Here is a 14,951-nt window from a genome sequence, read left to right as displayed (position 1 = left end):
ATATTTAACTTATCAAATTTTATGTAGTAATAATTTTTAATACAACTTTTTCTGCAATAAATTTATATCACATTCATTTAATATCACTAATACATTTTTATACTTGATGTATTTAAATTTATTTTATTAAATAAATATTTTACAATAATACTATCGAATAAGTTATATAGTTTAGTTTCAAAAATATAATAAATAATATATCAAAATTATATTATATTTTAATAGATAAATTTAAAGAAATATGTTAATGTGTTTGACATCATAGTATAAAATTTTTAATCATATTTTTTATTCTAAATATCTGATAAATAATATTTTTTTTTTCCCCTGTATGTTATTATAATATTTTAAAGAATAATTTTTTATTGTAGATTAAGAATAGTGTAATTTTTTAATTAAAAGTATTATAAAAATAATTTAATATATATATAAAATATATGTGAAAAATGTAACGTTATTGTTGCTTGGTTACAAATTGTTTTCATTTACTGATAATTTCAATGTTTGCTATTTCTATATATGTTTTTGTTAAAGCATTTTTCCAAATCTATATTTTGATATAAGCTTAAATCATAAATATTTTTTATCTTTATTGATTTTGTTATTTAATGATAAATTCATTCTCATGAATTTTTTTTTTTAATATATGATTATAAAATTAAATATATTATTATATTTGTTGATAAATATGAAGTAAAAATATATTATCTAATATTCTTTATAAAATTATTTTTAAATTTATTTTGATTTTAAATATTTATCATTGTTTAAATAAATGTTTACTTTTAATTGAAGCAGTAAAATATACTATAAAATAAAAATAATTATTATATTGGCAAGTTAATTGTAAAAAATGAATATTATATAGTAAGACTTTATAAAGAAATTTTTGTTATTGTCAAATGTGGTGACAAAAATATTTAACTAATTATTATAACATTAAAAAGTTATTTACATCAAAATACTTCCTAACATTGAACCAATAAATTTTTTTGCTTTATTTGTTACACCTGTATTATAATCTAATGCTGGAACTTTAAATGGTCTTTCATTACTTGTTAATTTACATAATAAATCTACAATTTCAGTCATTGTACATCTTTCATTATCTTTATCAGCCCAACATTTTATTTTTATCAAATCTTTGAATGAAGATGGTATGTCATCAGGTAATGATAAGCGATGCCCATGTTTAGCTACTTTTATTGCTGCTTTTGTTGGATTCATATCTTCATATGGAATTTTTCCATTACTATATATCTCCCAAACTAATATTCCATATGAAAATACATCTGAATATCTAGTGTAATAAAATTTTTTAAGTGTCTCTGGTGAAATCCATCGTAATGGAAGTTTTTCATTACCATCTATTTTAATATAAGTTCCTTCTCTTGTTAAACCAAAATCAGCTATTTTAACTTTCCCATCTCCAATTAAACAATTTCTTGCAGCAATATCACGGTGAAGAACAGGAATAGAATGAAGGTATTCTAATCCAAATGCTGCATCACAACACATTTTAATTTTTTTATCTATTGATATTTCATTTTTTTGAAGATAACTATCAAGTGCACCTTCATTAGCAAGTTCCATAACAATATATAAAGGTTCTGTTCCTGTTGCAACACCATATATTTTTGTAACATTAGGATGATTAAATTTTCTCATTAATCTTGCCTCATGCATAATTTCTTTTATCATTTCTTTACTCATCTTTTCAAGGCTTGATAATTTTTTAACAGCAACTGGAACACATATATTATCTTGTTTCAGTTCACCTTTCATAACCTCCCCAAATGCACCATCACCTAATTTTTTTGTTAACTTTATTTCATCATGATTTAATTCCCATTCTTTTTTTTCTTTACCATTTATAATTATAATAGAATCTAAAACAGTACTAATTGATTCCTGTGATGTAACATAATATTCAATAAGACTTTTTATTGATGGAAAATTATCTTTTTTAACAGCAAAACATTCTTGATATCTTTTTATTACAAAATGTTTTATTTCAAATCCAAAATCAACTTTAGTCATTACAGATATAATATAACATCTTTGTTGTCCAGCTATTGGTTCTGAAAACCTGACAACAAAATCACCCCTCTCTTTTAACATACATGCCATGTCCTCTCTTGGTAAAAATCCATGATACCATGATTCTTTTAAGATACTTGGGTCTTCAGCAGGTGAACTTGACATATATATATATATATTATACAGTTAAGAAAAAAAAATTATATTTATCTAGTTTTTTTTTTTCTCTATTTGTATATACTTAAAATTTTAATACTATTATATCATACTCAAATTTCTTTCAAAAAAAAAAAAATGTACCCAATTGATTAATATTTTTATCATTTCTAAAAATAATATTTATTACTTTTTCTATCTAAATAATCAATTTTAAAGTACAACAGTAAAGTAAATATGTGTGGATTTATCATTTAACTTTAAAATTTGAAGCACAAAAATAATCCGGTTTATTATTAGTTTAACCCTAAATGATATCATGTGTGATAATTTTGTACAATATAAAATCTTTTTAATCTCTTATCATTTATGCTTTACTTCCCTTTGTTAAGATTACTAGTTTAATAAAAAAAAAATTTTTATTGAAATATGTAAGATATTCATATTAAAATATTTTTGAGTCATGGTTAAAAATTTTGATGAATAATCAATTATCATTATCACCAATATAAATGTAAAAATGACTAAGATATGATTTTTATGTTATTTGGAAATAAACCACCGATCTAAAAGTCAATACCACTTTTATTTTAAATAAAGAAGCATTAAAATATTTCTATGTTTGTATACAAATAATTTTAAAAATTAATTTTTATGAATAAAATTCCAAATGTTATAGTAATGTTATTTTTTTATCACATAATATATAAATATATATAAAAACTATAAATATATAAAATAATATGTACTCAAAGTTTAATAATTTAAATCATAATATTATAATTTTTAAATCATATTTTGAAAAAAATTTTTTTTTTATTTTATTGTTAAAATTATTGATACGATAAAAAGGTGATTATTCACTTAATATGATTTGTAAATAAACTATACTATTTTGTATGATTAATATTTACTTTATTATATATAAAAATATCATTTTTTCAAATAGATTATTTCCTTTAAAAATTGCTTGTAATCATTTATCAAAGATTTTATTATTTTTTTAATTTTATTTTTATTTTTTATTTAATAATATTGATATCTTATAGATTAATTTTATTAAATGATTTGAAAAAAAAAAATTATAATTGTATTTGATAAAAATTTATATAGTCTTTATATGGAATGTATTAATTTCATTTTGACATTATTACTAGTTATATTTTAAATAAAAATATCATTTAAAATGTTAATCAAAATTAAAAAAAAATATATATTAATTGTAAAGAATGTTTTAGTATTATTTTATTATATATTAAAATAGTTAAATGTTACATTTTTATATAATTAAGAGATGTTTAAGTATAAAATTTATATATATATATATTCCACAAATAGAAATATAAGAATATGTAGAAGTAAGGTGCGGTCGTTAAAAATAGTCATCACGTAGATAGGCTCCATTCCTATTCTTACTCTATACACACACTCATTGAGCTATATTTTACACATACAAACATATTTTATAGAGATTATTACTATTTACTTTTTTTTTTTTTTAAATATTTTATTATATTATATTTAAAATTGTGGTATGACATATAAACAATAAAGATATTTTTAAAGTAAATTGTTTATTTATAAAAACTTTCAAAGGTAATTAATATTTAAAAATTTTAATTATATTATTATATTATTTCTGAAGACACCTAATCTCTGGATGTATATTAAATTAATCAATAAACCTTTTATCAATTAATGAGCTCTTATATTTCCTATAGACAATCAGTGCCAAAAGACACAAATATTAATGAATTTTTTAATATATCACCTACAACAAATTATAGATTTTTAAAAACATTACCTGTGTAAGTGTAAATAATAATAATAATAATAATTCATATATTTTTATTAATAAAAATTTATATATGATACTATTAATTAATATATCAAGTTAAACATTTACATTTCTATTTTGTACATATTTATCAACAGTACAATTGTTTGTTCCTTTTACTGTAGTAAAGACAATCTTTCTAAAGTAGATTAATAATGCTATTTTCTTACATAGTTTTTTTTTTTTTTTTATTCTATTTCAAATAATGTAAAGTTCAGGTGATAGCATACATTATTTGTTATAGAATGATCACTATCGTCTCTTAGAAGACAGAATAAAGATCACAATCAAAAAATGTAGTCCGCAAGTTTGGATATTAGTATTTGTTCACTTACGTAAACTTTCTTGAATCCAGTCTTTGTGTATGTCACTTCCCCTTTAGCCTGGTCGAATTTAACTTTATTTTAAATTTTAAAAACTTTACTATAAAAACTATTTAAAATCAAATAAATTATTAATTAACTATATATATATATTTAAATATTTCTTTTTAACATTTATAATTCTATAACATTTTTATTATGTCTTTTAAATGTTAAAGTAAATTTTTTTTTATTTTTAAAAAAAAAAAGAAAAATATATTTATAAAAATTTTTAATTATAAAAATATATTATAGATTTGAAATGTCGTCAACAGAATCAACATATTCCACAATACCTTCACCTTCACAAATTATTGATACATTAAATACTTCTAATACAAAAATGTTTGAATTTTATATTGGTTTAGGGTTAGCTATTTCATCATCTGTATTTATTGGATCATCTTTTATTATTAAAAAAAAAGCTCTAAAAAAGTTGGCTGAAAGTAATACAGATTGTAGGCAGCGAGCCTCTGAAGGTGGTTATGGATATTTAAAGGAATGGTTATGGTGGATGGGTGTAATTACAATGGGTATTGGTGAGGCCTGTAATTTTGCTGCATATGCCTTTGCTCCAGCATCATTAGTAACACCATTAGGTGCACTTAGTGTTCTCGTTACGTATGTTAAAAAAATAATTTTTATTATTTTGTTTTCTTTTTCATTGAATACTTTAATTAATATATTATATAATTTTAGTGCAGTATTATCTTCAAGATTATTAGATGAACGTTTAAATTTACTTGGTAAAATAGGATGTGCAGTATGTTTATTAGGTTCAACATCTATTGTCATTCATTCTCCTAAAGAAGAAGAAGTTTCAACGATGGCAGATTTGGCAGAAAAAATGAAAGATCCAAGTATGTTAATAATATTGATTTTTAATAAAAAAAATATATATAATTTTTTTTTAGTGTTTATTATATATGTAATTGTAATTATTGTTGTTACACTTGGAATAGTTATACATGTAGCTCCAAGATATGGTAGATCAAATATATTAGTTTATATTTCTGTATGTTCACTTATTGGATCATTATCTGTTCTTTCTGTTAAAGGACTTGGTTTAGCTATAAAAGAAACAATAGCAGGTGATCAACAAATAACTAACTTTTTAACATGGTTTTGGTTATTAAGTGTTATTGGTTGTGTATCAGTACAATTAATATATTTAAATAAAGCATTAGACATTTATAATACATCAATGGTAACACCAATATATTATGTATTTTTTACAACTTTTGTAATTTTGGCTTCTGGAATATTATATAAGGAATGGTCTTGTTTAGGAGCATCTGACATCCTTGGAAATGTTATTGGTTTTCTTACAACAATTATTGGAATATTTCAAATGCAATTATTTAGAAATGTTGACATTTCATGGCGTCAACTTCATATACTTGTTCATAAACAAGCTATGAACGGACATCTTGATCTTATTAGTAGTAGTGCATCTTTAGTTGATTATCATAATGACAATTTAAATTATAATAGCAATGGTAAACGATCATATCACAGCCCGGAACCTTTATGTAATATAGTGGCACCTGCTTCAAACAATATGAATGTATACACATAGTTGAAACATAACAAATTAACTTTATTTTTACGTGTAAATATATTGGTTTTTCAGCTTTGATTTCTATTATCTTGTTTTTATAATATAATATCTCAGTCAAGTTGACAATATTAACAAAATGTGCCATGTACTTTGTAATAAATTCTACGATTTTAAATTTAATATAATTTTATTTAATAATTTAATAATATTAAATTTTACTAAGGTAAATATTTACATTATTTATACATAAATATAAAAAAAAAGATAAAGTTATGTAAAAATGTATTATAAAAAAACGACCGTTATTATTTATATTATTATTTACAAAAACATATCATTTTATAACTAAAAGATCATTAAAAGTGACAATATAAAATAAATTATGTTAAAAATTCCAATTGAACTATATAGATTCATTAAATTCATGATGTAAAGCACGAATATCTAATATCATTGTATTGAGTGATTCCATTTCTGAATTTATCTCCTCAAAACTATTAGAAGGCTGTAAATTATTTAAATGATTGTAATTAGTATCTTGATTAAAACCCATAGTACTATCACTATATCGTGAATCTGTTTCATTATCATTTATTCCAATAACATTATTTTGATTATTTTTTATTGGACTAACTGGTGTATATATACTTGCCATATTTACTCTTGGTTGTGCAGAAGCTCTACCAATAGGAACTGATGTCTGAGAATGTGAATTGTATGGTTTAATAATACCTGGAGATCCATTTGAAGGAGCAGTTGGTGTAGATGTTGCTATGGGAGAATTTGATGTAGGTAATGGTCGTACAATATGAGCTGTTTTTGCTTGTTGATTATTTACATATGATAAACCAATATTATTTAAATGAGTAAAAGATCTTAAATGACTAGAGGGTCTTTTAGAAACATTACTACCAGAATAAGAAATATCACCCTGTGGAGGAGGTGTATGAACAGGTAATGCTGTTGTTGAACCAGAAAAATTTGAACCAACATCAGAAGCAGTTGTAGAAGTAAAATCAATTTTTGCAATAGGTTGTCTATTAGTTCCTGTATATAAAATTTGTGGAGTTCTTTGTCGTTGACTTCCTATTTCTAATGAATTTGAGGAATGATGATAACTGCGTTGTAATGTACCACCTAAAAAAAATAAAAATAATTATATTTAGAAAAAAAAATTTTTTTTAACAAGAAAGTTAAAATTTTAATATAACATCAGAAAAGGGTTAATCTGTTAGAAGAGACAATTTTTAGTAAATCATGCTTAATTGATAATAAATTAGATATTCGTTTAGAAAAAAAAATTAATCAGTCATAGTTTGTTAGAAGTATATATATATATGTATAAACAAAACTCTTACAATCTCCATTTTCTGAATTAGATAAAAAAGTTGCAGTTGTAGATGGAGTATCTCCAGAATTTGTTTCACTAATTTCTTTTTTAAAAGCAAAGCTAGCTAATTTTAATGACTTTATTGTGGCTAATGATGGTACAACTATTGGTCGTAGATATGGAACTGTAGGAACTAAAACTTTTTTTGGTTCATGAAGAGATTCTGTCATTCGTAATGGTAACATAGGTGGAGTACGGCCTTTACAAATATTTGTTGATACAGAAATATCTGATGATGTAGATATACGTCTTGCATCAACACTTGGACAAAGGGAAAAAGGAGAAAGGGAATTTAAACCTTTTTGATTATCTATTAATTTATCTTCATAAAAAAACTTTTTTTTTATTTTTTTTAACTTACCTTGTAATGTTTGATATAATGGTGGTGGGCTATCGGCAGAATTTTTAGCCATCCTTTGTCCATCTAAAAGTGTTATTTCTGGAGTATCACAATATACTTCTCTACTAGAATTGTTAGGATTTCCATTTATCCATAAATCAGAAACACCATCTCTATTATCTTTGTCATTTATTCCTTGTCTTCTATTGTTAACAGTAGAATACAATGCCCCATTTTGATGAGCCATACTACTTTTTGGATTGTTTCTTCTATTTGAACAAATAATAGCACACAATATAATAATTAAAAGTAAAACAACAATAACAATAACACCAATAATTATTAGTATAAAATTAGCTCTTATAAAAGAAATAATTTTTGGACTTAACAAACTTCCTTCTTCATTTCCAAAAATACCTAAATTTTTAGATTGCGAACCACTGATCATATATGAAACAGGTCTTGATAATGGACCATAACCTTTTACATTTCGAGCTTGAACTTTAAAATGATAGGTTGTAAAAGGTAATAAATTTGAAATTTCTAAACTAAGTTTATCTCCTCTAACTGAATCACGAAGCCAATCTTTGTCAGGAAGTTCCTCTTTATTAGAATAATATATAAGATATTCAAGAATCTCACCATTAGCATACTTTGGTGGTTGCCAATTAAGTGTAACAGAATTAGGATCACTTTTACGATAATGTTGAGATGGAGGAATTATAGTTAAATCTTGTGGAGCACTACTAGGTGGTGCAGGCATTGTTTTATTTGACGAAGGAGCGCTCCATTTAGTTGAACCAATAAGTCGAATAGAAAATTCATAAACGGTATTTGGGCGAAGTCCCTCTATTTCTATTTCATTTTCAGAAGTTTTGACATATTTTACTTCACCTCTTGGATCTGCGCGAGAAAAATATTTAACTGAATATTCTGGATTAAAAACATTTATATTTTCTTCACTCCAACTAATTTTAATAGAAGTAGCTGAAAGTGTTTCCGATGTTACGTAAGTTGGAACGCCATTTTCATCAGTTGCTTCAAATTTACCTTCACTACCAAAACTCTCATCATCATCATTATAATATGTTTCATCACTTCCTTTGTTTTTATCATTAGATTTTCCAAATCCAGCAAATACATTATTACTATAAGAAGTGGTTCTAATTGTTTCATATATAGGAAAACCATTTCCTGCATTATTAAAAGCTCTTGCTGAGATAACATATTCTTTATTGGGTTTTAAATTTTTAATAGTATATTCTTTAGTATTTTCATCAACTTGTACAGAGTCAACATCAGGAACATTAACACCCCATCCTATATTATATCCACGTATAATAACAGAATCATCTTTTGGAGCTTGCCATGAAACTTTTATCCTATCATGTGAAGGTATAACTTTTAATTCAATTGGAGCACCAGCAATACGATTTTCATCTCTTTCTTCAAAAGTTGTTTCAGCATGTATTGCTTCTGAATATGGTCCTGTTCCATTTGAATTTATTGCTGCTATTCTTATCGAATATTGTGTTCCTCCTTCTAGGCGAGTTAATTCAAATTTTTGTACATTACCTTTAACAAATACACTTTTTAATTTTGAATTTTTTTTCTTAGCTTTATACTTAATAATATATCCTGTTATATCACCATTCTTTTCATCCTCTTTTGGACCAATCCAAGAAACTAAGAGTGAATCAGCCATTTTATTAATAACTTTAATATTATATGGTTTACCACTTGGAACATCAGATAATGTTTTAACAAATAAAATATCTGATGACTTTCCTACACCATTTTTTCCTTCTGTTTCTACACGGATTTTATACTCAGTATTTTTTGATAAACCGTGAAGTGTATGAAATGTCTTAATCATTGGAATTCTCGTTTCTCTGTCTTCATCTTTTTTAGAATAAAATAAGTTGTAATGTGAAACATTAGTATTTCCTCCACCTGTTAATGGTGGATCCCAAGACACATCAATACTTTCTGAATCTGATGCTTTTGCAACTAAATTTCTTACTTTTCCTGGTACTAAATCTTCTTTTTCTGTTGTTATTACTAGTGGCTTTGATGCTTCACCTATACCAGCATAATTTTCTGCTGAAACAGTAAAAGTATAAGTTGCCTCAGCTGACAATCCATTAACAACAATATTTGTCAATGATGTATTCAATGTTCTTTCACGATTTTGTCCAACTTCTTTGTACATAATGTGATAACGCACAATATCTTTATTGTTACCGGTTGGAAGATCCCATGTCAACTCAATAAATCTGCTCCCTATATTAACACTTTTTAATCCTGAAGGTTTACCAGGTTTTTTTGGATGACCAGAAGATGCTGCTAGTGCTAATAATGATGCTAAAAATTATTGTTTAAATAAATTTAAATATAATAATAATTTTATAATTTAGTAGTATCAGTTAAAGTACATTCCCATTAATAAATTTTTATATTTGTTAGTCTGTCAAAAATTTACAAATTAATTGTAAATTTTAAATTATTATTATAAAGTAATACTAATTTATATATATATATGATTAACCATGCATATTTATTAATCAACATGCCAAATTATGTAATATAAAGTATTTAGATTATCTTCAATTTAAATTAATTAATGTAAAGTTATATTAGATAGATACCATGCTAGAAATTCCCTACCGTTGTCATTATTTATATCTATAGAATTTGTCGCTGAAGGCATTTGATCTATTTCAGATGTTTCGAAATAATTGTTTGAATACATTTTATAATAGGGTAATAAAATATCTTAAACCTACTAGAAAATTTTTAACTTTTAAACTACTTACCTGGTGTATCTATCATAATTTGAGAATGACTCTCAACACTACCAATATCATTTTCAGCTAAACATTGATAAACTCCTTGGTCATCTTTAACTAAACCAAGTACTTTTAAGTTATTGTAATTAATAACAACAAAATACTCTGATGGTATAATTGGTTCACCATTTTTATACCATGTTATTTTTGACTTGGGAAAACTTTCAACAGCGCAATTAATTTCAATGTCTTTTGTTTCCTGAGCAATTTGATTATGCAGTGGTTTAATTATTTCTGGTTTTCTTCGAACATTAACTCTTGTACTCTTCTCGATGACATCTTTGGAACTGGTTACTTGACATGTATATATACCATTATCAAAAATCTCTGCTTTTTCTATTAGTAATGAACTATGGCCAACTTGTTTAATTCTATTGTTTTGTAGAATAATATTATTGTTACTACTACTTCCATTTATCCACTTTACGATTGTTGTAGATGGCTTTGAAGATAAACATGGTAATACAAACTTTTCCCCAAGAATAACATCAATTTCAGATGGTGGTGATAATGACATTGACAATTCATTGTCATTTTTACTTGAAGTGTCTTCCTTTGATGTTAAGATACCAATTTCTGACTTTTTTTCAAAACCATCATAAGAAATAATACAATAATATGATCCTTGATGAGTTTTTTTAACGGATTGAATCTCTAATGTGTTTGTTTCAGGCACAATTTTATAATCATCTAAAATAATTATTAAGTTACATAATTTTATTAAAATCAAGTTTAAATCTTTGTTGTTTAACTAATTATTTATCTTAATTTAATGATATTCTTTGGAAGTTGATTATTAGTAACGAATTTTAAAACTTAATTATTGTTGTAAGAATAATTTAATTATTTCTTTCTCTCATTTTTAATTTATTTTTCTAACCTTAAATAAAAGTTTAAGAAAAATTACTAATATTTATATTATTAATTTCTTCTTATATAAAAATAACATATACAATATATGATAACCACAATTAAAATATGACTCATATTTGTAATTATAACCAGAGTAATGTTAATGTCAGTATAACATTCACTTAGTAAATACAGTCTGATGAAACATTAACTAAAACCAATGATAAAAAGGTGCTACTTATTGTAAATAAATAATGTTATGACAATTTACATTAAATCTTTTCATTACAATAATATTACTTTTTTTTACATTAAAGTAAGCTAATTTAAATATTAGTAATGCTTCGATAGTTTTATAAGAATTGGACAGATTTTAAAAAGTCAAGGTTATCTAAAGATAATATCAACAAGAAAAAAAAATTAAATGGCAGAGTAACATAAGCCTTTTTTAGGCACCATCTACATTCAGATATTTTATTGTATAGTATTAAACTTGCCAGAATGTTATTTTGATAAAATAAAAGGGACACAAGTTAATTCCTTGCTTGTAGTTTTTGTAAAAAAGTATTATAAAATTCTAATTTTAAGATTGTAAAACAAACTTAACTACAACAATAAACTTCGAAAAATGTCTAGTAAAGATTAAATTAACAAATATATATGTAATATTTCATTAAGAAATAATCTTTTAAATCTATATTTTATATCACTTACTGTTTGTCACTTCAATTACTTTTCCGTTATAATACCATGACACTGATGGATGAAAAAGGATTTCACTCGGCCTCTAAAAAGTATAAAATATTTTAATAAAGCATCATCAATAAAACTTTTAAAAAATAACAGATGTTTCTTTTTATAAATTGTAATAACAATTAAATACCTACCAATTGACACTCAAAAACAGCACTGTTACCCTCAAAAACTGTTTGAGATTTAGGTTGAGAGGCAAATTTTATAATTGTTTGTAGTAAAAAAATATTTCCTTTCTTTGATATAAATGACCAGAGATTTGAATGTTCATCTGTAACATGCACCACACATTGATATGAACCTTCATCTTCAAGAATTGCCCCTTCAATTAATATTGAATTGTTAGCGAGTACCAAACTAAAAATAAACATTTCTTATTTAATATCATTTTTTTTTAATGCAAGATATCTTATCACCAATATCAAATACCAATTCATTTTAATTTTATCCCTATTCTTTATTTTATATTATTATATTACATATAAATAAATCCTAAAAATGTTTTACTTTTAAATCTAAGATTTAAATCTACCAATAAAGCCATTAATTTCATTTAACTAAAAATTTATGCCCCTTTGATTGGACTTTAAATTGCCTAAATTTGTATACATACATATACAAACAACCCCTAGGGTATTTACCAAGAAATAGACCAACTTTCTATTTTACATTGACATTATAATTGAACTGCTTTACTAATGAAGTGATTTCACTATATATCAACTTGGTTAACTAATTTTATAAATTACTAAAAATAAATAAAACGTTTCATTTATATTTTTCTTAATACACCACGGCATTACATTTCTTATACACACAAATAATAAATTATTTTAAATATTAAAGATAATCTTTAATATACTTTTCCACCTTTTTATAAAATATATTAACAAATAGGCAATTTAACATTTTTAAAGATAATAGAAGGTTGGTAAATTTCTAACTTAGCTAAAGACAACTTACTAAAAGAGAAAGGTTTTTCTACATTGTATATAAGATTAAATCTTTAAATTTCCCTTGGCATATCATATCATAATAAAATAAAAGTAACTATTATAAAGAATTACTCCTTATATAAAATTAAGATAAACATATAAATGTTAAAATCATACATGTTCATTTTCTTACAACAATGTCTATTGTTAACATTGACACAAATTGGCTATAAATGAACAAGAAAAAATATTACAAAATTTCACATTTACAAGTACGACAGCTGCATGAGAAGACATTTTCTAAACAAAGAATAAATTGCAATGAATAATTTAATGCTCAACATGTCCTTTTATAATCATATTGCTTATAAATGCAGTGTATTATGACTATATTTAGTAAAAAGCATATTTTGGTTTAAATTAAAACTTACATCCTTCCAGTACTCCGTAAAGAATTTACAATTAAACTGTCCTTTCTCCATTCAATTTTTATATCAAGTTTATCTTTTTTATCAACTTCAAATTCACAATTTAGTATAACACTATTGTTACTTTTTACAATTTGGCTTTCAGGTTGCCTCAAAAATCGAAAATTTAACTGTCGATCATCTATAATAAAAAGGTTGTTAGTCAGGTTATTATTATTAATGAGTTGACATAATCCTGCCATGCTATATTCAACAACTTAAGACATATGGTGAATTAACAGATGATGAATTAAATTTAAATAGATATAATGTAAAAACACGACCTTTGTAGAAAAAAATTTATTTTTTAAATATATTGTGCAAAAATTACGAAATATAATACTCTATATACTTACCATTTAAAGTTGATCTTACTTCTCGTTTATTTGTTATATGCCGTATTGAATGATATTGTGGAATGTTAGTTGCATTTGATAGAAAGATCAATGTGCAAATATAAAATAAACCAATATGATAAATTAAAAGAAATATTGAAGCTGTAATTAAAAATCACTATTAATAAAATTTTTATTGTAAATCCAACTAACCAAATATTTTCATTATTAATTTGATGTAAAAATATTTGTTTTTTTTTAACTTTGTGTTTTATTTATACTATGAAGAAAGAATATAGTAGAGTAAAATATAATGATTGTGTTTGAGGCATACCTGGAAAGGACATAATACATTATGGTTTTTATCGAACCAGTATAGTTAAAAACGATGACATAGTTGGAGAAAATGAAATAGGATATAGGGCAGATGTGTTTATTAAGCAAAATTAATTATATTTCTCACATATATAAAATAACAACAAAAATAAAAATAAAAAAACAACACTTTTATTAAGTATTTAAATACTTTATAGGAAATTTTATAATAAAAAAATATTCAAGTACATATAAGAGATAAATACATTAATTATTAAAAAAATAATATATAAGCTTCCACTTCCACTTAATAATATTAAAAAAAAAAAAATTAAAAATTAGCAAAATAAATGTAATAAAGTGCTGAGTAGAAATTCAAAATAATATATCAAAATCTATTCTTGAAGGCAAATAATGGGCATCTCAAAGTTTCTTTTAAAAACAAACACGCCTACCATCAGTGTCCGCAATTAATAGACTTTGGCTCCAATCCATCTTAACTGGAATGATCGTGTAACTTTTTACTCTATCTCTCTCTATACATTACATATACATTATTCTTACGCGTTTCCTTTATTATACAGACCTTAATAAGACTTTTTTGCTGCCACCAAAACAGAGTTTTATCTTGAAACGAATACTTGTCTACATAAACAAAATTATGTATGAGAAATATGTAACGGAAGCCTATATTTAAATGACAACCCATAAAGTGCTTTATTTTTGGTATTGTATGTACACGTATTCTTTTAATTTCTT

The 14,951-nt window shown here is 24.0% G+C and overlaps 3 protein-coding genes across 3 annotated transcripts; 1 reads left to right on the top strand and 2 right to left on the bottom strand.

The window, feature by feature from the left end:
* Positions 1-951: 951 nt before the first annotated feature.
* On the bottom strand, positions 952-2,205 carry SRAE_2000245300 (Tyrosine-protein kinase Fps85D; the record flags this gene model as incomplete). The annotated part of the gene is made up of 1 exon (XM_024653523.1): positions 952-2,205. One exon carries the CDS (start codon positions 2,203-2,205, stop codon positions 952-954), a length of 1,254 nt encoding a protein of 417 aa, XP_024506991.1.
* A 1,689-nt stretch (positions 2,206-3,894) lies between these two features.
* SRAE_2000245200 (Spichthyin) lies at positions 3,895-5,974 on the top strand (the record flags this gene model as incomplete). The annotated part of the gene is made up of 4 exons (XM_024653522.1): positions 3,895-4,004; positions 4,651-5,016; positions 5,095-5,255; positions 5,310-5,974. 4 exons carry the CDS (start codon positions 3,895-3,897, stop codon positions 5,972-5,974), a joined length of 1,302 nt encoding a protein of 433 aa, XP_024506990.1.
* Positions 5,975-6,359: 385 nt separating this feature from the next.
* Positions 6,360-14,103, bottom strand: SRAE_2000245100 (Netrin receptor DCC; the record flags this gene model as incomplete). Its single annotated transcript, XM_024653521.1, has 9 exons — positions 6,360-7,093; positions 7,315-7,656; positions 7,708-10,050; positions 10,503-11,225; positions 12,102-12,174; positions 12,275-12,497; positions 13,507-13,684; positions 13,899-14,039; positions 14,091-14,103. The coding sequence occupies 9 exons, from the start codon at positions 14,101-14,103 to the stop codon at positions 6,360-6,362; spliced, it is 4,770 nt and encodes a 1,589-aa protein (XP_024506989.1).
* Positions 14,104-14,951: the final 848 nt, after the last annotated feature.

The sequence above is a fragment of the Strongyloides ratti genome, assembly GCF_001040885.1.
Source record: "Strongyloides ratti genome assembly S_ratti_ED321, chromosome : 2".
Lineage (NCBI taxonomy): Eukaryota > Metazoa > Nematoda > Chromadorea > Rhabditida > Strongyloididae > Strongyloides > Strongyloides ratti.
This window is presented reverse-complemented; position numbering and strand designations above follow the sequence as displayed.